The sequence below is a fragment of the Sinocyclocheilus grahami genome, unplaced genomic scaffold (genome assembly GCF_001515645.1).
Source record: "Sinocyclocheilus grahami isolate Dianchi unplaced genomic scaffold, SAMN03320097.WGS_v1.1 scaffold196.1, whole genome shotgun sequence".
Lineage (NCBI taxonomy): Eukaryota > Metazoa > Chordata > Actinopteri > Cypriniformes > Cyprinidae > Sinocyclocheilus > Sinocyclocheilus grahami.
Genome location: NW_015505375.1, coordinates 1,158,181 through 1,186,090, shown reverse-complemented (window position 1 = coordinate 1,186,090; position 27,910 = coordinate 1,158,181). Strand labels below are relative to the sequence as shown.

Genomic DNA, 27,910 nt, shown 5'->3' with positions numbered 1-27,910 from the left:
TGTCTTTATGCATAATTGTCATTAACTTATTTCAAGAATACACCATAGTGGCATAAAACCTAAACCAGTTTGAAAATACATGTCCACATTTAATCAATATGTATTGTATTAAGCTTGGGTGTTGATATGCTTAAGTTTGAGCATGTATTTTACTATCTGCTTGTAAAGTCTGACGTCACTGTTTCAGGGTCCAAATCAGATGCCAAAAGTAAACAACAAATGGCTGCAATATAACAAAGAGTGAAAAATTTAAGGGGGTCTGAATACTTTCCGTACCCACTGTATACTTACAGTGTGTTGTAGTACTACCAAAAAATCATGATCCTAACCTTTATCTCCATACCGAAATCTCAATTGATTAGACAGTGATTCATCTCTTATGAATCATTAAAATATTGTTGTCTGGGATGCCTGGAGACTGTAGTATAGACTGTGCGTTTTTAAAATCTTAGCTTTAAAGGGGTGGTTGATTGCGATTTCACTTTTTTAACGTTAGTTAGTTCCCCTGCTCTGCACACGCTCTGCATCTCTCTCTCTCTCTCACACATTCAGCTCAGCTCCGACAATGAACTGTTCCAATTATACACTTATTTTCACGTTGCTATGAGAAGCATTAAACATGGACGCGCATGCGGTTGCGGTACTGTATTAAAGCTTTAATCAGGATAAAACCGTATATTAAAAGCTAACATAAGCAGTAGCATTTACAAATAACAGCATATCTAAAAGTATGAGACAACAAAAAATATAGGCCTACCATTAAAAGCCGTGCTTGCACAGGTTCTGCACGATCCTCTTCAATAATATCCTCTGCTTCTCAATCGGGCTCAAACTGATAAGCGATATTAACGATGCCGTTGTTTACAATACAACCAGAGCACATGCCGCTGAGGTGAGGGGCGGGATGCTTAGACGCACACTAGAGGGGGTTTAGCCAATCACAACACACTGGGCTAGCTAACCAATCAGAGCCCATCGCCTATTTCTGAGGGCGGGGCTTCATAAAAACAGGAAAAGATCAGCGCTTTTCTCAGAGAAGGGACAGAGCGGTGTGGAATAAAGGTAAATTATGTGAAAAAGAAATTTTTTTTTTTTTAAACGAAGCATTAACACATGTTAGACTGCACCCCATAAACACAATCAAGCCTAGAAAAAACCCAGTAAACCACCCCTTTAATGTGTGATATGAATAAACAATGCTCATAAATAGCTGTTGAGTATTCTTAATTGAAACAAGTAGAGACTTGGACCCGGAAACATTACTTAAGTCATGATTTAACAAGTGGACATTAATGTCATTGTGTGTATGGTTGCATCTAAAGATGTGGTTACATTAGTGAAATGTTGCAGGCAAAAAACATAAAATGTCAGTAGTGTAACGATGTATGAAGCACAGTTCACACAGAAGTCACTTCCAAACCATGTTCTGTTGGTCAATGTGGCAAAATTGCATCTTAAATTCGATGCAAAATCTGTGTGGGGAAATCTTTTGCTCTCATTTACGATTGCAAATTCCTAATGAAATAACTTGATTTCAACATGAAAATTTACAGAAGAATGGTAAATGTGATGAATGCACCTTAAGGCTTGAATAAGCACAACAAGGCAAAGCCTGATAATTGTTACACTGTTTATTTCTATTGGCCTCATATTTAGAGCTATTAACAGTTGTTTGCATTTCAAGGAAAAGTAATTGAGTAATTTGTCCACTCTAGATAACTCTTGGCTAGATATGAGTAGATGTTCTTGGATGTGGTGCAAGTTCACAGTCTTCGTAAATACACAGCTTGACCTGGTCATTGGACCAGCAATTAAATATGGCACAAACATTTTAGACTGAAGCTTGCTTGCAAATCACAGCAGACAGCATGGATATCTTCAGGAGGCCCTTATCACCACTGCACAAGTTAAACTCAGACTCCTTTTAGCAATGTTGGTTATTCTTGTCAGTAATGAAAGGCTCTCTGTGAAGGTAGTCTCAAAGGTAAGTATAGAGATAAACCTCACAAGACTAAGGTTGCTTCCATAGTTTCCATGGCTGCTTAGTTTAGTGGCAATGCTATGCTCTTCTCACATTGTTCAGTGGGACTTTACTGGAAACCACAGTGACAAGTCCAAGTAAATCCAGCCATGTATTAAACAGTCTTCAGTACTATCCCTGTCTTTGATGGCTTAGTAACAGTATATAAGTGTAATATAGCAAGTGTTGCACTTAAAATACATCATACGCACAAGGCTTTTCCTTGCTGTCAGCTGACAAAGCTAATCTCTAGTACATCAATTTACTCCAGCTGCCAATACAAAGGAAATGGTACTTGAACAAAACTTTATACAAGAACATATTTTTTTTGAAGTGAAACACATACTCATTTGTATCAACTTCCTGTCCACAGCTCCTACCAGTGAGCCTACTGGGCTGTGTGTGGATGACATCAGTGATACCACCATCTCTCTGAAATGGAGGGCTCCAGAGAGAATAGGCTCAGCTGAACTTGAAGGCTATGGGGTTGAGTACTGCAAGGAAGGCTGTAAGGGTGTTTGTTTGAGTTTTGTACTTTAAATATGGGATGGTTTAAAGATTCATATGTTTGACAGAATTTATTTAAATGTGACCACAAAACCAGTTATAAGGGTACATTTTTTAAAATTGAGATAACTATTTGAAAATCTGGAATCTGAGGGTGCAAAAAAATCAAAATATTGAGAATTTACTTAATTTAATTTAACTTAATTTTTGATTAGTAATATGCATTGCTAAGAACTTCATTTGGACAATTTTAAAGGCGATATAAAATTGTCCAAATGAAGTTCTTAGCAATGCATATTACTAATCAAAAATTAAGTTTTAGTATATTTAGAGTAGGAAATTTACAAAATATCTTTGTGGAACATGATCTTTACTTAAAGCGGCACTATGTAACTTTTGGCGCTCTAGCTCTAGGTTAATAAACAGAACTGCACCCAATAGTATGTTACTACACACATCCCGCGGAAGAACATTCCAACCGGAGCTACTTCTCTAAGTTTATGTCTATGGCGATTCACGCAGGTATGTGTTACTCCGCAGCGGTGACGACCCGACCAGGCTACAATAGTCCAAATATAAGTACTTATTATAAGTGTAGACAAAAGACAAAAAACGCGGTTTGGAAGATGAATTCATGATGTACTCGCTCATTATATACATTTATCTCATTTTGAACACAGAAAAAGTCACATAGTGCTGCTTTAATATCCTAATGATTTTTGGCATAAAAGAAAAATCTATAATTTTGACCCATACAATGTATTTTTGGCTATTGCTACAAATATACCCCACTGACTTAAGACTGGTTTTGTGGTCCAGGGTCACATATGTGTTTATAAGAGTACACTACTACTGGTGTCTGTAAGATTTTTTAAAATATTTTTGTCTCTTTTCACTAAGGCTGCATTTATTTGATCAAAAACAAACAAACAAAAACAACAGAAATATTATGAATATTCATATAATTTAAAATAACAGTTTTCTGTTTTAAATATATTTTAAAATGTGATTTATTCCTGTGATGGCAAAGCATTTTCAGCAGCCATTACTCCAGTGCCTTTCAGAAATCATTCTAATATGCTGATTTGTTGCTCAAGGACCATTTCTTCATTTTATTCAGGATTCTTCGATTAAAAGAAAGTTAAAAATAACAGAATCGGTTTGAAATTGAAATTTTACTAATAACTTAAATGTCTTTACTGTCAATTTTGATCAATTTAAGCAATCCTTGTTGAATAAAAGTATAATTTTCCTTTAAAAAAGTCACATTGATCCCAACCTTTTGAGCGTTAGTGTAGCTTTAGCAATTCAGGTGTAAAATTTATTCTTTTTAACTGCCTCAAAGCAATATTCAGAATCAATCCTCAATGTTCTGTCTCTGAATTCTTTATTTCATCTCTATAGCTGATGAATGGATCCCTGCATTTAAGGGTCTCACAGACAGGACCTCTGTGATTATCCGTGACCTGCCAACTGGAGAGAAGATGCAGTTCCGCGTGAGGGCGTATAACATGGCAGGCCCCAGCCCTCCTGCCACATTGCAACAAGCAGTCACCATCCGTGAAATCATGCGTGAGTTACACAGAGAATGATCTTAAAATGTTAGGCTAGCCCATTTAAGGTCAACGTTTTGGTGTGATGGGATTTTGCACGTTGTGGACAGCTAGAAGTTCAAATGTTTTGGCTTTTTGTCTTCTAGATCAGGGGTTCCCAACCACATTCCTGACCACCATGTTTTCCATAATCAAACACACCTGATTCAGATCATCAGCTCATTAGTTGAGACTCCAAGACCTGAAATGGGTGTGTCAGACAAAGGAGAGATGCAAAATGTGCAGTGTTGGGGGGCTTCAGGAACATGGTTGGGAACTGCTGTTCTAGATTGTGTTTAGAGACATCATATGTTAATGCCTCTTGCTACAGATGAATCTACCTGATAATAGAATGAAACTAAGCTTATAAATGCTAATGTTCAGGCAACTGAGCTTTATTTTTAAGTGAAGATCCATCTATTGCATCGCATTACAGTTCAGTGTTGGGAAGGGAATGAGATGGGAAAGATAGGTAAGACAGGTTATTATATTCTTAGATGCAGGGCCACCATGTGAATCACTTGCATTCTGTTATTGCAGAGCGACCCAAAATCTGGGTACCCCGTAACCTCCGCCAGACACTTATCAAGAAAGTAGGAGAAACGATTAACCTGGTAATCCCCTTTCAGGTGAGACATGTCATCCTTAAAACTGTGTTTGAAATGTGCACACCCCTAACAAAATTATGCTGCGGAACATGTGACTAATCCATGCAAACAATTTAGATTTGCTTCTTGGCAGGCATCCTGTGTGTCGTATGAAAAGATCAGTATTGATGTATCCAGCAGTATTATTTGTCGCAATATGAAACCGTTGGCTGTCCTCTTTTGATGCAGACTTTGACCTCCAACATTTTCCATCAGCTAGAGCTTCAGTGCTTGGCTAGACTGTAGCCTGTCCACTAGTTTGTTTACAGAACCCAGTTTGTGAAACACAGATCTTCATCCTCTCACTCTATAAATACTCTGAGCTCTGGCTGAAATTCAATGAGAGAGGCTTCACACAGATGGTAGTCAATGACACAAGTCTGAACAGCATCTGTAACACCCCTGTTGGGAACTATAGTGCCCAAAAACATCTATCTATCTATCTATCTATCTATCTATCTATCTATCTATCTATCTATCTATCTATCTATCTATCTATCTATCTATCTATCTATCTATCTGTCTGTCCGTCCGTCCACTCTTAAAAATAAAGGTGCTTCAAAAGGTTCTTCAAGCGATGCCATAGAAGAACAATTTTTGGTTCCACAAAGAACCATTCAGTCAAAGGTTCTTTAAAGAACCATCTCTTTCTTACCTTTTTGTAATCTGAAGAACCTTCTTTCGCCACAAAGAACTTTTTGTGAAACAGAAAGGTTCTTTAGATGTTAAATAAAAAGGTTTAGACAAAAAGGTTTTTTCTTTGTTTATTGTCCGTAATATAGATAGTGACCAATGAGATGTATTGACTCATTCTTCACTCACCTCACTTTTAAGGGTAAACCACGACCTCAAGTGAACTGGACAAAGACCGATGAGCCTCTGGACCCTAAGCAGGTCAGCATACGAAACAGCAATACTGATACCATCCTCTTCATTAGGAGATCTGAGAGAAAGGATTCTGGGAAGTATGATGTTCAAGTGCAAATTGAGAATGTGGAGGACAGGGCCAGTGTGAATATACAGATTGTTGGTAAGTTACTAGGACATACACTGTCAGTTTAACCTGTATTATCGACTAGATTTGTCACAATTGTGCAAGAATAACATCTTGAAATGACACTCAATATTCACAGTTTGGAGGAACAGAATATGCTATCTTATGTACAATACAAGTGTGTTTGATTGTATCAGTAAACATCAAAACACATTTTGTTATTTTCCACTGTCAGACCTGCCAGGCCCACCCCAAAATTTAAAGGCGATAGATGTTTGGGGCTTCAACGTTGCCCTGGAGTGGAAACCACCCAAGGATAATGGCAACTGCGACATCACAGGCTACACCATCCAGAAGGCTGATAAGAAAACCATGGTAACCCCAAACTTACAAATTTGGGTTTTTACTGAAATGGATAATTATTTTATTTTATTATTTTATTTCCTGTCTCTTTACTAAGTCATACTGTACATATGAACTGTTAGAGTGCATATGCCAAACACTGTTAGTAATCAAACTCCGGCTCAGAGAGAGAATTTGAGAGAAAGAGAAATAGTTTGTAAGCCTCTCCATGCCTTCCATTGTCAAACTAAAGCAGCTAAGCTTGTGATCTCTGTAATTGACAGTGATGTAGTGCAGTGGTATACGGCATATACTCACTTCTATCAATCGGCATTGCGTACACCCACTTCTAAATCGCCTCTGATGCGCAGCATTCAGTAGTGTCCTGCTTTAGCCAAAACCATGACAGTCCAGCACACGAGTAGCTAATCCAATCACATGTGAATAAATGTAAATATTCCCTAAAAACACCTAAGACAGTGATGCGGTCAGGACCGAGGTGCCGGCATCCCTTGAAATATGATTGTGCCTGCGCTCGCTCCGTCCCCCACCCCAATCAGTCTTCAACTACAACTTCGAATGAACCCGTCAACCAAGGTGGGCACTTACAAGGTACAGTTATTTTTAATAACTGTACCTTGTAAATTATGTTAATAAAATATGTCAGGGCTTGAAATTACCATGTGCCCGTCACTGTATGTCATGGGAGAAACAGTCACACATAGGTGTAGAGCTTCACAATTCTGGATAAAACACCTCTTCTGTGGCTAAAATTCATTTCATAATGATCCTTACTCCATGAAGTCAAGCAGCAGTAGTTAGTGACAATGTGCAAATACTAATAGCCCATTTTGGAGTCTTACATGTCACTGTTTAAAACACAAGGCGTTCATCCTTTGCTGGGGCGCTACACCACTGGTAATTGAGTAATGTATGTGCACTATTCATCAATGGCACAGCATTGCAGGGAGATTATGAGTTTATAGCCTCTCTTGTGACATACAGTTGGCCAGTGGCACTGAATTGTGAGCCAGGGGAACAGCATCCAGAACATCTAGTACCCAAATCTCCAAAATGCTTGCTGAACCCTTGTTGCACACCAAACTGGAGCACCTGTGCCCCCTTCGGTGCAAGCATGCTGTAATCTTAGCCCACGGCCTTGCCCTGATTTAAGTGCTATCATTATAGTGCTGTCTTTACCCCTTTGTACTCTTGAGCCACTAAGGTTAGTGGCTAAATAAAAAGCACCCGGTTTAGGTTTCATTGTTAGAGCTAGTCTATTCCTCTCCCTGTGACCAGAGCAGCAGGCAGGAAGACACCGGATTATCAGGTTTCACAGGCCAATCTCAATCAGAAATCGGAGATGCTCTGCTGCTAAATATAAAAGCACTTTAAGCTGCGGGCTTTGGGGCACATCCACAGGCAGACCATTTACCTGCTTCAACATCTACTGCTCCCACAGACATACTGTAGTAACGACACTTTGGCTTAATACATGCGCTATGCGATCCTCTATAACAATGGACAATGATTTTACAGTGGTATAGTCGGAAATCTGAGAACCACACTACAATGTTTTAGATTAGCAAGGATAAGTGGTGACGTAGTTCCCACATACTGTTTGCTGGTGACCATATGACAAAGTGGTTAAAAATGAACATGCAGTGTTTTATATCTATTTTTATAGTTAAACTAGAAAAACTATTGAAACAAACAAATAAATAAATAATATAAAGAATTTAGTGAGGCAGGTTTATGCTTAAAAAATCTCATGTAATTTTGCCTTTCAGATAAATGTATCTTTCTTGACACATTTTTGTGCCTATATTTCTAAATTAACTAACACATGGGCTATGATTTTTCCTCCCATAAACTGTATTATAGCCAGCTCAAATAAACATGAAACGTGTCCAATAAATACAAAAGATTAATGTGGGATTTAAAAACTGAACAAAATCATACTTTTTAAATACACAGTGTTCAGTGTTTGATGTCAGTAAGATTTTTACAAATGTTTTTGAAAGAAGTCACTTATGCTTACAAAGACTGCATTTATTTAATAAAAAAACAGTTGTAATGTCAAACATTATTACAGTTTAAAAATTACATCTTTACTATTTTAATATATATTACAGTGTCATTTATTGCTGTGATGGCAGCGAGGAATCTTTAGCAGCCATTACTCCAGTTTTCAGTGTCACATGATCCTTCATTTCATTTAGTATTAAATGTTTTAACTTTAAGTATTAATCAATTTAATGCATCCTGCTGAACAAACGTATTCATTTCTGTCTAAAAAAATGACTGAGCCTAAATTTCTGAAAGGTAATATATGTCTATATAAAATATATTATTTTAAGGATTATTTTAATCATTTTCATGTAAGAGACATGATTTTGTGAGTTTCAGAGGAGAACAGCTACGGCTTTTAATCACAGTAAAATGTGTCTGACAGTGTCGTACACAACATATGATTATGTTTGTGTGGTTCTTCTCTTCTTTGCAGGAATGGTACATCGTGTTTGAGCAGTATCGGCGCACTAACTGTGTGGTGTCAGACCTGATCATGGGGAATGAGTACGTGTTTCGTGTGTATGCCATGAATATGGTTGGTCTGAGTCCAGAGCCTTGCCTCTCCAAAGACAGCGCCTACATCCAGAAAACAGGTGACTGTGCACAGATAGATTCTCATGCTTGCTCACTAGTAAACAGTGTAGATCGCAAGAGCACTCCTGCAAAAAAACTGGTGGTTAGGCTGTCAGTATTTAAAGTCTTTCTAATTCTCATGTGACTCCCCTGATCTCCTGATGCATGTTGTGGTTTTCTTTACAGGCATTGTGTACAAGCCTCCTTCCTACAAAGAGCGTGATTTCTCTGAGGTCCCCAAGTTCACACATCCTCTCATGAGTCGCTCAGTTATTGCTGGATACAATGCTACACTCAGCTGCTCCGTAAGAGGCATCCCTAAGGTAAGCACTTGCGACCTCAATATCAAAGGTCATGCACTATACTGTAGGGCTGTAGTATGAAACACCGAAGCATCAGACTAATTTATGCTTGTTCAGCAATTCTAGAGAATAAAAGTCTGACTTGTAAGATAAAAAGGTCACTGATGGGGTCTGGTTTGCAGTCAGCATTACAATTCATGCTAAAGGTTCTCACTTTGTTCACAGGGATATTGTCAGGCTGAAACAGAAAAGGACTGAAAAGAGTCCAAATTAGTCTACTTTTGAGCATGTAGTGCTTATTATAAAACTAAAATAAAAAATTCATATCACCTTGCTCATGAAATATTTAATGGCTTCAATTTGTTTTACACATAATTCTGATAAATATATTACAAAATAATATCTATCATATCAATGCTTATGTAAGAAAATGGTAAAGATTGTCTATTTCTAAATCCATATTAATGTTTTGTGCAGCCTAAAATCACATGGTACAAAAACAAGATGGACATTACAAATGAGGCCAAGTACCGTATGTTCAGCAATCAGGGTGTGCTGACTCTGGAGATCCGTAAGCCGTGTCCGTTTGATGGAGGTGTGTACATGTGTAAGGCGATCAACTCCAGCGGAGAAGACGTAGTAGAATGCAAACTGGAAGTGCGCCGTAAGTACATGCCTCTAACTCAAGAGTTACTGAGAGATTTGCTTAACAGTTGATGATAAAATTGTCTCAGTGTTATATATTATATACTAAAGATAACATTTGATTTGTCTATTTCTGTTCAAACGTCTGTGGTAAGTGAGATGTTTGTAATGTTATATTTTATTTAATTTTTTTGATGGCAAAGCTTAATTTTCAGCAGCCATTACTCAAGTCTTCAGTGCCACATCCTCCATAAATCATTCTAATATGCTGATTTGGTGCTCAAGAAACATTTATTGTTATTATCATTATGTTGAAAACAGTTGTGCTGCTTAAAGGGATGGTTCACCCCAAAATGAAAATTCTGCCATCATTTACTCACCCTCAAGTTGTTCCAAACCAGTAGTTTCTTTCTTCTGCTGAATAGAAGATATTTTGAAGAATGTTGGTAAGCAAATGAATGGTCCCCCATTTAGCTATAGAGCATTTATTCTATACTATGAAGGTCAATGGGGACCAGCAACTGTTTGGTTAGCCACAATTTTTACTTGCATACCCCAAACGTTTGGTAGTGTGCCTATTATTTATGGGGGGAAAATGTTTTTTTTTTAGCTTATAACTATATTAGTTTGATGTTTTAATTTCCACTGAACTAGTCTTTTTTTTAAGTTTTGTATATTTTAGGGTATTCCACTAAAAATTATGCCAATAGTCAAATGAGATGACCATAATCAGTGAATGAAACTTACCTGAATGACCACTGAACATAAGAGAACACTCTTATGTTATGATCAAATGATAGATATATGCCGAGACATACGGATAAAAGTCCATCCATACTTCTGTCTGTATTAACATTTTATTTTATGACTCCGCTATAATTTTACTTCAAACTAAATAAAGAAACACGGATAACATGTCTTGGCATAAATCGAAATTTCATTTTGGTTAATAGCTGTTGGGTTGGATTGGACATAGAAGTGCGTCTGTTCCAAAATGGATCTCTTTCCAGTGATCCAAGATTTCTGTTGTGTGTCACACTTTAATACTTCCTCCTTAACTCCTGTTTCCCTTCACATTCCCTACCGCCCTCAGTCTCTCAGATCGTGAGTAAACAGTAAGCTCAGGTTTGCTCTGTGTGAAATATGTCTAAGGTAAGCATGACAGTGCCCCATGTGTTGCCAGCACACCCACACTGCCTGCACTTTCTCTAACAAAGCACTCCACCCTCTCAAGTCCAGCATGTCTGGGTGTTTCTCAATACAGAAATTGATCAAATGCTGCCATCATGAAGGACAAATCAATTCTCTAAAAGCACTGTGAGGAGAGGGGAAATTTTCAGAGGAGAAAGGATGCACAGGTGCACATCCTATGAAAAAGTTTGCCGAAACACCTGATGCACACATTCATTCTCCTCCTACAATCTTTCTCTTGTGTCTTGTGAGCTTAGATTCCTGCAACGGACCTGAGAAAAGGACACACTGAAAAAAAATGTTTCATTCATCCAATTAAAAAAATTAGGGCAAGTTATTTATTTAAAAAAAAAATAGATGTGAATCATTACCCTACATTTTTTTAATTGGATGAATGAAACATTTTTTTTCAGTGCACAAGGATGCAGAGTTAACAAAATGAGATGCACCAGTGGTCTCTGAGCCACCAGACACTGACAGAACTCATATTAGTTTTGCACATACATTTAAAGCACTCTACCATTCAAAAGTTTAGGGTCCGTAAGGTTTTTCATAATTTTGAAAGACGTCTTTTATGCTCACCAAGGCTGAATTTATTTGATGAAAAAATACAGTAAAAAAAAGTAATATTGTGAAATGTTATTACAATTTACAATAACTGATTTCTATTTTGATAGATTTTAAAATGTAATTTATTCTTGTGATGGCAAAGCTGATTCAGTAGCACATGATCCTTAAGAAATCATTCTTATGCTGATTTGAAGAAATATTTCTTATTATCAGTGTTGAAAACACTTGAACTGTTTAATTTTTTTTTTTTTTACAATTTTTTCTCTCCGAGTCTTTAAAGATTTTTGTTTTTAATTCTCTACTGTCACTTTTGATAAATGCAATGCATCATTGTTTAATAATAACTGTAAAAGTATTCATTTCTTTTTTAAAAATTGACCCCAAACTTTTGAAAGGCAGTGCATATCTAAACTATTTCAACAGGTGCACTAACTCATGTTTGTAATCCTGTATAACATTTTGGACATTTGAGATTATACACTTCCATCTAAACATTTTTAAAGAATAATTAATTTCAAATTAACATAAAACATCATAACACAATATCCATTACGGTTGTATATGACCAAAATTAACAAAATGTAAAAAGCTGTATAATGAATTATTTTCACCAGCACCGAAGGTAACTTTAGATAATTCTACAGTGGTAGATAACTCCACTGTAGAATTACTCCCCCCCCCAAATGCAGGATGTAATCTAATAATGGTTCTTTCACTTCATTGCAGCTCAAGTCACAAAAGAAGACAGCAAGAAATGAGAGACGTAATGGGTTTAGAGAAACTGTGACACTGTCCTCTTTCTGTCTTCTGTCCTGAAACTGATCCTATGACATGTCCGTGATCAAATGACAGAGCAAAGAAATATGTCAGTGGTTTTCTTCATTTGCTTGTGCTCCCCATTTCTCACTCACATCCCATGGTCCGTTGCTTAGGTGTGATTCGCTTTTCTTTATTGCTTGTTCATTTTGTTTCATTTCATGTTATTGTATTTAAGATCCATGCTGTAGGGTCTAGTGATTTCAGTATTTTCCTTCCACATGTGATGTTATGCAAAACATGCTAAATAAAGCTAAAACTTTTGTTGATGCTTATGTTGTCTGGTTTTCATTTAAATACTGTATTACGTATTCCTCTTTTGCACTCACATTTTAGCGAGTTATAGGCTTTTCCCCAACACACAAATAATAATCCCATTGTTTGGTTACAATCCTCTCCTAATTTCTAGAGATTTCTTTGAACTACGACACGTCAAAATGCGTCACTCGAACACACGCTATTAATTAGCTGAGAAACCCCAGTCACAGTCACACCGAGAGCGGCAGACAGGTGTCTCGCACTCTCCTGTCTACACCAGCAATGGCACGGCTATAAATGCATTCTTTAGGCCAGGGGTGCCAAAACTCGGTTCCCCAACACACAAATAATAATCCCATTGTTTGGTTACAATCCTCTCCTAATTTCTAGAGATTTCTTTGAACTACGACACGTCAAAATGCGTCACTCGAACACACGCTATTAATTAGCTGAGAAACCCCAGTCACAGTCACACTGAGAGCGGCAGACAGGTGTCTCGCACTCTCCTGTCTACACCAGCAATGGCACGGCTATAAATGCATTCTTTAGGCCAGGGGTGCCAAAACTCGGTGCTGGAGAGTTTAGCTCCAACCCCAATTAGACACACCTGAACCAGCTAATGAAGCTCTTACTAGGCATACTAGAAACTTCCAGGCAGGTGTGTTGAGGCAAGTTGGAGCTAAACTCTGCAGGACACCGGCCCTCCAGGACCGAGTTTGGGCACCCCTGCTTTAGGCTCTCACGCGGTTCAAAGTATGTCCCAGCATCAACAGGCTGCTGGTATTAATGTAACAAAGTCCATCTGGAAGCGTCAACTCAGTGAGAGCAGAAAGCATGACTGGCCCGCATGGCTTTGTTCTGGAATTTTCTCCAACGGCAATTTGGTGGCGGGTTTGAGAGAATGAAATGTTTGCAATGAGGCCCAGACATGCCATCATGGCCGAGGTGCCAGAATGACCGTGGATGGGCTGCTCCATGTTGAAGTTTAGCAGCTGCGCCTCTGTCCTTGTGTAACGTTACACCCGTATTGCTTTCATTGTTTACACATAAACTGGTTTTACGTATTGGCCAAAATATTACAAACCGTATGTGTGTGAATGTGGAAATAAAACTTTTTTATTATTATAATTTCATTTAACACTTTTTAAAGTTTTTAATCCATAATTTAAAAAACGAATCCAGCCTTTATAATATTTTTCAATTGAGCTTCTGACTCGATGGACGCGGCTGGTAAACAGCCTGAGGAGATGCGTTTGAATGACAGATCCATTCATTAATACGGTCAGCGGGCCGATATTTCTTCATGAACACAGTTCAAACTCTCTAGAGGGATTGTTTTTATATTACATGTTATTAATCAGTAAGGCTTTTGGTGTCGGTGACGTGCGTGCTCCGTCTTAAAGATGCAACCCGAGACAGACGGAACACAGTCGATGACAACGCTGACAAGAAACTGAATTGGGCTGACAGATCCCTCGAGTGTTCATTGGTCTGTGAGCGTGTGCCACTACATTACGACACAAGACTGATGGATGCGAATGTTGCGACTCTGTGTTGCTTGCTTCTTTTAACCTATGTTTCCTGTTACTGAGGGTTTATATGAGATTGTAATTATTTATAATTTTCAAAACTATTAAATTGCAAGTATTCGCAGTTTTGATCATTTTACGTAATTAAATTGTGCAGACTGAGACCAGCAAACTATTGTAACACTGTTGTCCTGCAGCGCCCTCTGGAGTTTAGCTAAATGCGTGCTAGTTTGGTTAAAGTGAATGAAATTCCTTTTTTTTCTTTTCTAAAACAGTAATGAATGTAACGGGACTGCATTTTTAGCCACTAAAGTATCTGGAGAAGACCTGATCAAATCTCAGCTCGAGATCTGCATCTCTTTCCCTGTAGACATTGATATGCGTGAATTAATTACTGACTTTTCAAAAAAAAAAATAGGACAAAATAAATGAAAGAAAATGAAAATGACAGCACCAATTAATACACAATTTCTCTTGAGCTTCATTTAGACGTCTCATATAATGAATGGTGAATAAGGTTGGTATTCTTAAACATTCCTTTATGCATTCATTGCTGTTTTGCTAGCATTATGCTCAGTTGCTACCTCATGATATGCTAATATAACCATTTAAGTGAACTGATTCTGAAACATGATGCAGATCTTTGTAATGATCAGCGTGAATTGGGTGTAACATATGGACCCACAGCTGACTGAAAGGCAAGTGCCACATTAACACTCAGAAAGTGTTATGAAACAACAAACGATAAAACAGCCATAAAACAATACAATTCTCCTTATGGTTTTAAACTTAAGTGTTTCTGCTGTGAGGATTTAAATTAAAATCTTAAATTCTACAAACAATAACTGGAAGGCAAGCCTGAATAATAGCTAGGTAACTGCTTCATTGTTTCTGTGTGCTTTAAGGGGCATATGTTACAAAAAAAAATTGTATTTTCCAATTCATTTTCTATTTATCTAACACCCAAACAGTGCCACAAGCATCTCCTCTGAACTGATGTTTGGTTGAACTATTCATAAACACTCCATTCACATATTTTCAATCAAAAGCTGACTGTTTAAATGGAGCAATCAGGAGTGTATGTAACATGTTTTGTGGCTCTAAAAGAGTCTAAACAAACCCAAATAGTTTAATATTCTTGTTGATAAAGGTTGATATTGAACTCAATTGAGCTGATATACCAGTTAATGTACATTTTTCCCACACATTCATGAAAGAAAAAAATGTCAGTTTGTACTGTAAACATGATGCGAAGAGTCAATCAGTTTGGGTCAGTAAGCGATATCGGTCTGGCATTTTTTGTACAGGAGTATATTTACAGCTGACATTTTGCGTTTAAAACAGCAGTACTGATGGGATGCTTGTGTCACCGCTCTGCCATTTATCGCTCTGGAGACTCAAAGTGAGATGTTATTATTTATTTATTTTTATTTCTGGTGGACTTTTCCTTTTTCTGTGGGCAAACAATAAGAAAAGCACATGATAATACATCATAAAACCTTCACTCAATGATGTGTTATTCTGAGATGATGAAACTTACAGTAATTTAGCATTTTAACATGGTTGTAGTGTTCACTCATTTTGTGTTTGGACCATAAAACACAGCCTACGATGGGATGTAGTGGGGGCTTTTTTGTAAATCTCTTGAGGCACTTTTTTGACATTTTCATTCAGATGACCTCAGGAGTTGAACATTGCAATGGTCCCCTTGCATATCTAACTAATCAACATCCCAAATGACAATACATTCTTAGTTATGCACCAATAATACATGTGTGTGTGATGTCTACATGACAACATCCAGAGCCAGTGTAGTAGTGTTCATGTTATGAGAAAGAAGTGTGTGAAAAGACTGTTAAAAAACTGTTGAGGAGGTGAGGATTTAGAAAATTTTCACAAAAAGGAGTGCCAAACATGTGGCTAATCCCTGGCTGGAGAAGGGGGGGGTGAGCGAGTGTGAACGAGGAAGACAGATGGCAGAAGAATTAAAGACAATGACAGAGAAAGTGAGAGAGAGGGAAGGAGAGATGGGAGGGGTGGAGGGCTCAGGCGAGACGCCCTACTGGGGGAAGTTGTTCTGTTGCCGGCGTTTGGCAGACCTCAACTTCTCAAAGCGCGACTCCATCTCTTCTAGGACCTTAGGGGTGTACCGTACCACCAGCTTCACTGTACCCTGAGCAGCCTTCAACAGCTCCACAGCTTTCTCATGGTGCTCTCCTTCTACACTCTGAAAGACAGAAAAAGTTTACATGCACTTTAAAAGTTCAAATTCAGCAAAAAAAAAAAAAAAAAAGCAGCAATCATTTTTTTTTTTTTTTAATGTCATGTAAATGCTTTAGTCCAACTGAAATCACACGAGTGTCCAAGATAATACGATTACAGCTTGACTTCATTCAGCCTACATATGCATCAATCAAACGTTCTTCTCACAAATTATTCTACTTATCTATTATAAAATCGATTTCAAACAGTCATAAATAAATAAATAAAGTCAAAATAAAATGTATTATGAAATATTATAAATTATTTGTGCCTGTTAATGTGAAGTATGTTGGTCTACAAAGCTATAGCTATGTACATACCACTCCATTAACGGACAGCAGCTGGTCTCCTCTCTTCAGGCCACCGTGCCGATCGGCGATGCCTCCAGGAATGACGCGGGAGATGTAGATGGGTGAGTTTTGTTCCTTCCCACCCATGATGTTGAACCCCAGTCCTTCCTCTGTTTTAGGGAGCTCTACCACACGTGGGTGAGAATGACCCTCGCTGGCTGCAAATGCAGCCACTGTAGCCTGGAAATGGAGTGAAGATAGTCATAAATCAAACACTTATGAGTGGCATAAACACAATTTATTAATCTTGTAGTAGTAATAAATGTGCTTATACACACATTTTATATGAACATATATAATATGTACATACTATTGTTCAGAAGTGTGGGGTCAGTAGAATTTTTGTTTATTGAAATTTATATTTTTCTAGCGAGAACACATTAAATTGGTCAAAAAAAATTATATTTTAAATAAATTCTGTTCTTTTAAACTTCTCATTAATAATAATAAATTTAAACATACTAAACAGAACAACAGTTTTCATCTATGACATTCTTAAAGGGACAGTTCACCCAAAAATGAAAATTCTGTCATTATTCACTCACCCTCACGTTGTTCTAAACCCGTAAGATCTTCGTTCATCTTCGGAACACAAATTAAGATATTTTTTATGGAATCTGACAGCTCTCTGACCCTCCCATAGACAGCAAGGGTCCTTATGCCGAGTTCACACTGCACGATTTTAGCCCGATTTTTCACTCGCCGACAGGTTTTGCGAAATCGCCGACAAATGCCCGAAATCAGAGGCAAATTGGTGCTCGTTCACGCGAGAGACAATCATGCAGTGTGAATTATCACAAGCACAAACATTTGCTTGACCAGCCACAACATCAGCATAACAGTTACTGCAAAATTATTTACCTCCAACTCTCTTTGCAGAACACCCAATCCCTGTTCCCTGCATCTCCCTCCTGCATAATCTGTTTTTCTTTTTCTCCTTGTAGCTGGAAATCAGCTCACAGACAATTTGTGGGCTATATATATATATATTTTTTTTATAATTACAGTCTTGCTAGCGAGAACTCCGGTCTGACGCACATGGGTTCTCGCGTTATTTCCTTATCACTTCTCGCGTGTGTTTTGTTGTGAAACGTAGTTTGCGGACCAGACAGAGCTGTCGGCGATTCTTCCTATTGTGAAGTCATGCAATGTGAAACCCCCTGTCTCCGATCCATCGTGCAATGTGAACACAGCAGCAACTGAATGCTACCCCAGATAGTCCCGCAGTGTGAAAACAACGGCGATCCGACGAGTTTGAAAATCATGCAGTGTGAACTCGGCATTACACGATCAACGTCCAGAAATGTAGCAAGGAGATCGGAAAAATAATCCATGTGACATCTGGGGTTCAACCGTAATTATACGAAGCTACGAGAATACTCTTTGAGTGCAAAAGAAAAAAAAAACGACTTTATTCAACAATTAGTCTCCTCCGCATATGGTTGAACCCCAGATGTCACATGGATGATTTTACCGATCTCCTTGCTACGTTTCTGGACGTTGATCCTGGTAGTACCCTTGCTGTCTATGAGAGGGTCAGAGAGCTGTTAGATTCCATCAAAAATATCCTAATCTGTGTTCCGAAAATGAACTTACGGGTTTGGAACAACATGAGGGTGAGTAATTAATGACAGAATTTTCATTTTTGGGTGAACAATACCTTTAAGAAATGTTTCTTGACCACCAAATCATATTAGAATGAGGACCATGTGACACTGAAGTCTGGCGCTGCATGAATCTGGATAAATTGAAAATCAAAATTTTTTGTCTCAAATAGATATGACGAATCTCCCACGATTCTTAACTTATCAAAATAATTTGTAATGAATCGTTGTCAATTAGAAATGAGATTGCGTGTCTGAATCGAGATTGTGATCTTTTAATGATTAATTGTGCAGCGCTTCTGAAGACTGGTGTAAAGGCTGCTAAATAAAATACATTTTCAAATATATTCATGTAAAAAAAATATTTTTTAGTTATTGTATAAATTTGTTATTTTAAATTGCAATAATAGTTCAATATTTGTTCTGTATTTTTGTTCAAATAAATGCAGCCTTAGTGAGGTTCCAAAACATTAAAAAAAAAACCTTAGCAAACCCTTTTTTTTTTTTTCGGTAGCGTAAATGTACATTATATAAAGATGACATTTTATGAATAAATCATTTTATTTATTCATATAATAAAATATATCCAAAAAAGTATGAATGGCCACATGCCACAAATAAGATGCTCATATATTTTTAGGCCATCAGTCTGGTGTTAAAGAAGGCATTACAACCAAGCCAATCAGATAATGAGATTAACTGTCATGCTAAAAATAGTTAGCAGAATACTGTTAGTTACAGAAAAAAATTCCGTCTATTCAATTAAAAGAAATACAGTGACTTACCTTCGCTGTTGCATTCGCCCTCACCTCTGGGCTGCTATTTATGTCCACTGTCTCATACACATGCTCATACACCTGAAAATGACAGAACACCGTGTGAATTACACAAACCCACAAATACAGTACAAGTACAACCTCTACGGTCTTAAACGTCCATGTAAACAAAAACAGATGTACAATTTAAACAAGAGGCAGTTTCCCAGATCCATTTAGTTTAGTCACAACTAAATTACTTGTGAATCATAATTCAACCTTGAAAGGCTGTCACATTAGTCTGTATCAGATCTTCAGTGAACAGCCACATAAAAACAGCAAGTGTGCCTTAAACCAGCTGTAATTAGTGAGTGGAATGCCACACCATTAAGAGGATATGGTATCAAATCAATCTCTTTACATGGCTTGTTTTGATGCTTTGGCACATGTTAAACCACTATTTCATCTTCCATTTAGGGCCATTATTAATTTATTATACGTCCACCACACTGCCTCAGCATTCAACTCCGAGTCATGCATGTTTATCTGAGAATCAAGCAAGCATTCAGAGGTTCAAAGTGTAAATGTTTAAGAGACAAAGCTGTTGAGTTACCAATCAACTATTTTACGCATTCATCACAAAAGGTACAACACTTAACTCAAGCACCATCACATGCAACTGCCTAAACAAGCATTTCCAGAGAAAACATGGGTACCTTGGTGTCACAAAACATGCAAATTAAAGACAGTTAGTCCATTCAGAGGCTGGGTGTAATAAGACTGAGTAGGCACAGATATTATTAAAGGGCCAGAAGTTTATAGTAAACTAATGATGCATTTCCAAGTCTCACACTCAAAGAGAGGAGAAAAAATACCAGTACCCTTTTTTAAAAACAACATTCAAACGACTGAACTAAAATACTATTATAATTTACAATGTTTTTTATTAGTAGTAAATAATTAGTAATGCACATTACATCAGAAATTTGATTTTAGATTTTTTGTTCATTTACTAATATCAGTCGATATTAGATATACAGTGGGTACGGAAAGTATTCAGACCCCCTTAAATTTTTCACTCTTTGTTATATTGCAGCCATTTGCTAAAATCATTTAAGTTCATTTTTTTTCCTCATTAATGTACACACAGCACCCCATATTGACAGAAAAACACAGAATTGTTGACATTTTTGCAGATTTATTAAAAAAGAAAAACTGAAATATCACATGGTCCTAAGTATTCAGACCCTTTGCTCAGTATTTAGTAGAAGCACCCTTTTGATCGAATACAGCCATGAGTCTTTTTGGGAAAGATGCAACAAGTTTTTCACACCTGGATTTGGGGATCCTCTGTATAATTGATTATCTAAAATTGACTGATATACACTGTAATTAATACTTTTATTTAGTAAAGATGCATTACATTTATCAAGTGGAAGTAAAGATACAGTGGGTATAGAAAAGAAGCACCCCCCTAGGTACAACACTTAACTCAAGCACCATCACATGCAACTGCCTAAACAAGCATTTCCAGAGAAAACATGGGTACCTTGGTGTCACAAAACATGCAAATTAAAGACAGTTAGTCCATTCAGAGGCTGGGTGTAATAAGACTGAGTAGGCACAGATATTATTAAAGGGCCAGAAGTTTATAGTAAACTAATGATGCATTTCCAAGTCTCACACTCAAAGAGAGGAGAAAAAATACCAGTACCCTTTTTTAAAAACAACATTCAAACGACTGAACTAAAATACTATTATAATTTACAATGTTTTTTATTAGTAGTAAATAATTAGTAATGCACATTACATCAGAAATTTGATATTAGATTTTTTGTTCATTTACTAATATCAGTCGATATTAGATATATAATTGATTATCTAAAATTGACTGATATACACTGTAATTAATACTTTTATTTAGTAAAGATGCATTACATTTATCAAGTGGAAGTAAAGATACAGTGGGTATAGAAAAGAAGCACCCCCCTTTAAAAGAATCACATTTTGTTGCTTTGCAGCATGAAATGAAGAAGCTTTATTTTTTGTTTTATTCAGCTGTATTTACTCAGTGCAACTTATACCATCCAAGTGTAAGATATAGGCCTAACACCGACATGTCAGAAAAAAAAAAAAAATAATAATAATTAAATAAAAAAACGGAATCAATGAGTTGGAAAAAGGATAATCCCCTCAGGTGTAGCTAATCACCTTCTCAATGGCACGCAAATCCATTTGACTTTCAACTGTGATCAGCTGTGGTCATTTTGATTAGCTCAGCATGAAAAGAGCTTTCCTGGAGCATTTCAGTCCTTGGTAGTGCAACTGAAGCAAACAATCAACTATGGGTGGCAAGGCCATAATTGCCCTGCAGCCCAAGACTGGAGGAGACGTTAAACTGAGGTTCTGACTCTCTGTGGTCATTAAAAATCCCAGGATGTCTTTAGTGTAGAGGTGTGACCTCGGCATCCTGGCCAAATTCACCCACTGGCCTCTGACCATCATGGTCTCCTAACAGTCCCCATATCTGTTATGGGGGTGTTTCTCTGCAGCAGGGACTGCAGTCACCATCAAATTTAACTGAACTTGAGCAGTTCTGCAAAGAAAATTGGGCAAATATTGCAAAGTCTAGATGTGCAAAGCTAGTAGAGACAGAGAAATATCCCAACAGACTAAAGGCTGTCATTAAAGCAAAAGGTGGTTCAACAAAATACTGACACAAGGGGGTGATTCATTTTCACTGTAAATACTAGAGGTCGACCGATAATGGATTTTGCCGATACCGATAGCTAGGTTGGACCACACTGGCCGATACCGATTAATTAACCGATAGTTTTAAAACTAGTCAAAAACTAAAATAGTGCTTTATTGACAAAAACAGTACTTAACCATACTAGTAGTAGTAGTAAACAAATTATAATAATAGTAATAGTAAATGTTGAAATTAACACACTCTAACAAGGAACAATACTTACACAGCTTTCATTAATCTTAATGCTACAAATGGACTCTTATTTTAAAGTGTTACCATTTCATTTCAACTGTCATGCTTAAAGATGCACATCTTTAAATATATACACAAAGGCTATAGCATTAAAATTATATACATATGGATATTGTCTATAATGAAAGCACACAGACTTTATTAGAGCCACAGAAAGACAAACGTTTTGCTGAAAATGCACAATACACAATTCATTATGAACATTAACAACGATTCGGGACCAATATAATGCCAGTTAAAGGAAAACTATGTGAATGGCGCTCTGTGGCGTGGCAGGATTTTCTGTCGGCTGCATTTAAATCCGCGTCTGAAGTTTCCCGCTCTGTTCAGCGTGCAGTATCACGTGTCTAAACAAATAGCACGTGCTGCCAGTGTTAATTTAACCACTAGAGGCCGCTCTCGCACTGTGTAATGACAGCAGACCCTTCTCAGCCGCTCCAGCAATGGACGCAACCCGGAAAACTGTCGGCATGGAGTTTTGTCGATAACCGATAGTTCCAGCAATCAACTATCGGTGCCGATTAATCGGCAAAACCGATACATCGGTCGACCTCTAGTAAATACAGCTGGATAAAAAAAAAATGGTCTCCGTCTTTATTTCAGGCTGCAAAGCAACAAAATGTGATTATTTTGAAGGGGGGTGATTCTTTTCTATAGCCTACCCACTGTATTTATAATGTTATACAACAGATTTCTAATTCAAATAAATGCTATTCTTTTAAGCTTTTTATTTATCCAAAAAAAAAAAAAAAATTTCAAAAAAATTTTTTTCCACCATTGATTATAATAAGAAATTTTTCTTAAGCACCAAATCAGCATATTAGAATGATTTCTAAAGGATCATTTTGATTCTGAAGGGTGATGATTTCTGACCCAGAAGACTGGAGTAAAGGCATTATTCCTGTAATGGCAAAGATGAATTTTCTGAATTCTAAATTTGCCGATTAATCGGCAAAACCGATACATCGGTCGACCTCTAGTAAATACAGCTGGATAAAAAAAAAACAGTGTCCGTCTTTATTTCAGGCTGCAAAGCAACAAAATGTGATTATTTTGAAGGGGGGTGATTCTTTTCTATAGCCTACCCACTGTATTTATAATGTTATACAACAGATTTCTAATTCAAATAGTTTTATATTAGAATGATTTCTAAAGGATCATTTTGATTCTGAAGGGTGATGATTTCTGACCCAGAAGACTGGAGTAAAGGCATTATTCCTGTAATGGCAAAGATGAATTTTCTGAATTCTAAATTACCTTTGCCATCACTCAAAATTAATCATTAAAAATAGTAATAATTTAATACTACAGCTAAATTTTATATTTAGCATATCTCAAAATGAGTATCCATTTTCTATACTGTACTGTAGATTTTTAACATTTATCAGTTACCGGCTGTAACATGAAAATAATTACCTAATCAGTGCATCCCTACAAATAAATAAACAGTGACAAGACAATATTATTTATATATATATAAAAAAACTCTTAGATTGTTGCTGAAAATTTAAAATACAGTTTATGATAGACCTAATATTTAGCATATCTCAAAATGAGTATCCATTTTCTATACTGTACTGTAGATTTTTAACATTTATCAGTTACCGGCTGTAACATGAAAATAATTACCTAATCAGTGCATCCCTACAAATAAATAAACAGTGACAAGACAATATTATTTATATATATATATAAAAAAACTCTTAGATTGTTGCTGAAAATTTAAAATACAGTTTATGATAGACCTAATCATTTCAGATGAGTGCCTAGATTTGCAGACAATATCAGGAGTATGATAATCTTCATTAACTATGCAAATAAATCTTTCCACAAATCTTTGCTTTCAGAAACCCCTGCTTTATTCTAGGCTCTCATGCAAGGCAAAGAACAGCATTTCTGCTGTGAGCATCACTTGCGCTGAGACTTCTGAGTCTTCAGTAAGCGCGGCAGATGACCAAGCAGCAGGGAGGAGACCAGACAAGTGCCAACAGTCTTAGATTCACTACATGTGCAACAGAACACTACAGCTGAGTTTTATACCCAGTCTGAAACAGACAAATGGATTGATGCTATTTGTGGACATCAGAATCAATATCCAGTATCCAGTCCTTTTGCTCAACAATAACTACCCATGTACTACTCTAATGAGCATGAGGGAGATTTCAGTTATAACGAATTGAGTGGAAAGGGGAGAGGTGGGGGGTTGTGAGCATGAAGTAACTTCCGTCTGCTCTATTTTTTTCTTTTGGTCTATGTCGTTCTTTGGTACCTTCATCACACCTTGTTCCCCCCAGCATTATACACCATGTTCAACGCATTTTTAAGACAGTGGGTCTCATTAATTTCAGTTTTTCTGAATTGCTAAAACACATTTCTTGAAACCATCACTCATTTTCTCAAAACCTTAAACACAAATCCAAATACTCAAACTAAATTCACGAAACCTCTGACTCTTCCATCAAAATCAAACAATCTCTGCAAAACCATTTCACTTGCACTTAAAATCAAACAGTGCTCTCAGATCACACACACACGAGTCAATAAAGAAAACACTACAGAGCATTCATTAGACACTACAGAGAAAAATGGAGAACACAGCATCCAGAACATTACAGAAAAAAAGTATATTGTATGGAGTAAACAATTTTGCAATTCTGTAAAAAAGTATAGTTATTGCAACTGAGTAAGGTGAATATATTGTATAGGCCAACTGTATGTACTGCAAGAATAGTATTGTGCTGAATATTGAATAGTACTGAATGTTTGTATATATTCAGCACTTGGATACTGCAAAAATACTGCAGTTCAACTGCAAAGGCCAAAAAGGTCAAATAAAACTCTAAATTAATAGCTTGTTACAGTATACTCAAATACTGTAAGTTGTGCAATTGTAACATCAGGGTCAATGAGAGGTTCATTCTGTCTCAGCATGATGTCTCTGTGCTTGAGTCCGGCCTGAGGACTTTGTCCACATCACAAGTAATGTAGTCTTTTTTGCTAGACAAAGAGAAAAAAATCCTCTGGTCTGACAGATCCAGCCTTGATAACACTCTCTAAACCTTACTCTTTCTCTCATCATCCTCTTCCTCCTCTCCTTACATGTACTCTTCCTCCTCGGATTGTTTCCATCTATTGTTCGTATCATCATTCAGTCACCTGTGCCACTTGTGCACTCTGAACTGGCTCATATTTTGTACAGTTGGTTTGATCACATCATTAGAAAGAAGTGTGAACAATTTTGAATTGTTGTGTTAAAACGATGACAACTGTGCTTTAGTTGTGTTTAACATTGCCGCTTGTGTTTAGCATTTTGCAGCACAAATGCATCACAGTTTAAGTGAATGAGAATGTGTTTAGTTTTGCAAAAAGTGTGCATGAGATTAATAATAGAGCCTAACTGCCTGAACGTGTTTAAGGTTTAGCAGAAGGAGTGCTTTATTCGACAAACTGGTTTAAGCTAGTGAGAATCTGGTTCAGAGATTGGGGTTTAGTGTTTTAGCAATTCAGGAAAAACTGTAATAATTGTGTGGATTGTTTCATATTTGTATGCACAGGGGAAGCTCTAACAGGAAGAAAAAACAACCGAACTGACACGAACTTGCTTTTAAACGTGTTCTAATGTTAATGAGTTTGGAGTATTCTAAATGAGTAACCGTGTGCACAAGGTTAGTCATTTGCATAAAACATGCAAAAACCATCTCCATATAATGGCTTTCACACAGCCTTTCATCACTCTGAGCAAACATGACGCTTTCTAAAGATGTACGCTCCTCAAAACCAGTTCAAACACAATTAACACCATTTATACAGATCCAGATTACACACCTCTCTTCATCCAGTATCTGCGTTGTTATAGAGAGAAACCTCACAGTTAAAGCTATTAAACAGCTTTTCTTGCTTTCACTTCATATGATGATGAAATCTATAAAATGTACTAAGCATGGGCCGATTACCGGTATCAAGGTAAACCGCGCTTTGAAATTTTCACCGTTTCAAAACCACTAACATTTTCCGTTATACTGTGCCTGCGGTATACGCCGTTTTTCAAAATCATCATGGGCAACCAAAAAGCCTAAAATTATGCTCAATATTTCATTTACAATAACACTTGAATTACACACCTCAAAGTAATGTCGGTTTCATTTTTGCCAGATTTACTCCGACACAGATGAATGAGACAAAACAGTCCCCACTTTTTCCACTCACGAATTACAAGATTACGTAAGGACTTGTATTTCATTTGAATGCATGAATGTGGTGCTGGCACACTTACCTCCCGTACAGCATTGCAGAACTCACTCTGCAAAACCCTCTGCAGCGCCTGCAGCTTCTGGGGAGGCACTTCCCCTGTTCTCTGGAGTTTGTCCAGCAGCTCAATGGCACGAGATATGTCTGGAAAAGAGCATACGCAAAACAATGAGGGCATGACCAAAGCCTTGGATAATCATTTACATCATTCAAAATGAAGATGCTGTCTTTGATTAAACATCTATGCGGAATAAAAAAAAACATTAAATGGTTATGTAAATATATCAGAATGTAATTCTCTCTCCATAAAACAAACAAAAAGAATTGTTTGCCTCATGTTTTATTTGTATTATTATTATGCCACCGTGGTTTGCATGTACTGGTATCAAACGTCTCTACAACTAATAAGAAATGTCATTTGTTAATCAACCTAAAAAAATTAAATAACTTCTAAAGGAAAGACATGTTTGGTTCTCCGCTTCAGCCACAGTAATAGCTTCTTCATTCAGAAAATACACAATACGAATATCAAAATAACAGATGTAAAGACCTCTGATCATATAAATCAGTGCTTTTGCTAATCTACTAGCCAACACTCATTCTTCACAATATAAAGTCCCATAAACTGTTACTTGGACTGCAAATAAGATGCTGGCTGGTCAGGATGTCACTAAAAGACTGTACTAAACCAGCAGAAACCATCAAATACCCTGATCTCTAATATTAACTCTGTCCTCGAGTGACCATGCTAACAGTGCTCACAAAAGATTACCGCTTCTGACAGCTAAGTTAGCCTCGTGTTGTTCTTGAACGTAAACACGCCGCTTTAACGACAGACAAAAGATTCACGCTTTACATTTTATACGTTTTCCTAGACGTCGTGGAATTGATTGAATATTACGAATGATTTGATACAATGAATGGCAGCTAAGTTAACTCGCTGTCGTCCACTAATCCATCCTCATGAAGTGACAGCGGGATGTTAAGAGCAAAAAGCGTGATTTACACAACCTCCTGAGCGTTACATGCACCAGAAAGTGTTTCAGTGAGCGGCTTACCTCTTTCCAGACGCACAGGTTCTCCTAGAGAGGCCATTTTAGCCCTGGATACAGAGTTTGCGTTTGGCGAAAGCTCCAGACTCACGCCTCGGCTGCTGTGCTGTGTTTGTTGCCGTTAGCTAGCTGTAGCTGAGCTAAAGCGCTGTGGCCAATGCAAAGAGATTAAAGGGCGAATCAAGAGCGCCATTCCTGCGCTACTTCTGTGCAGCCACTTTACATATCACTACAGACACTTGAAATATATATATATATGAGCAGCCCGAGGAAATATCATTTTAGTGTATTATATATGAGGATTATATAATATATTTAAGCAAAAGGTACTAGAAGTCGTGCTATATATATTGTGAATATTGTTACAACTACAGGATAGGCTACTGTTTGGCACGACTGTACAGTGTAATTTCTGTAAGCATTTTATATACATTTTTATTTTACTATATTAGTGCAAATGTTCATGTAAATACTATTTTATTATGAAAATTAATTTTGTGTCATCCGTTTCGGTAGAAGATACAGTCCCTATAGTTAACAGAGCAGTGCCAGGCAATACTAATCTGGTTTTGTGGA

The 27,910-nt window shown here is 37.1% G+C and overlaps 2 protein-coding genes across 2 annotated transcripts in view; one reads left to right on the top strand and one right to left on the bottom strand.

Moving 5' to 3' along the window:
- Window positions 1–12,528, top strand: part of LOC107595066 (myosin binding protein C3) — a 42,773-nt gene extending 30,245 nt beyond the window's left edge. Inside the window, 10 exon segments of the mRNA XM_016285351.1 lie at window positions 2,394–2,528; window positions 3,932–4,099; window positions 4,660–4,748; window positions 5,601–5,796; window positions 5,996–6,135; window positions 8,609–8,768; window positions 8,935–9,071; window positions 9,528–9,714; window positions 10,797–10,799; window positions 12,183–12,528. Of these exon segments, the coding sequence (XP_016140837.1) occupies window positions 2,394–2,528; window positions 3,932–4,099; window positions 4,660–4,748; window positions 5,601–5,796; window positions 5,996–6,135; window positions 8,609–8,768; window positions 8,935–9,071; window positions 9,528–9,714; window positions 10,797–10,799; window positions 12,183–12,214 (1,247 nt within the window). The 3' untranslated portion in view covers window positions 12,215–12,528.
- Window positions 12,529–14,338: 1,810 nt separating this feature from the next.
- Window positions 14,339–27,508, bottom strand: LOC107595064 (protein lin-7 homolog C). Its single transcript, XM_016285350.1, has 5 exons — window positions 27,341–27,508; window positions 26,308–26,426; window positions 19,061–19,132; window positions 16,642–16,851; window positions 14,339–16,286 (listed from the first exon to the last, which is right to left on the bottom strand). Exons 1-5 carry the CDS (start codon window positions 27,375–27,377, stop codon window positions 16,119–16,121), a joined length of 606 nt encoding a protein of 201 aa, XP_016140836.1. The 5' UTR covers window positions 27,378–27,508; the 3' UTR covers window positions 14,339–16,118.
- Between the last annotated feature and the right edge of the window lie 402 nt (window positions 27,509–27,910).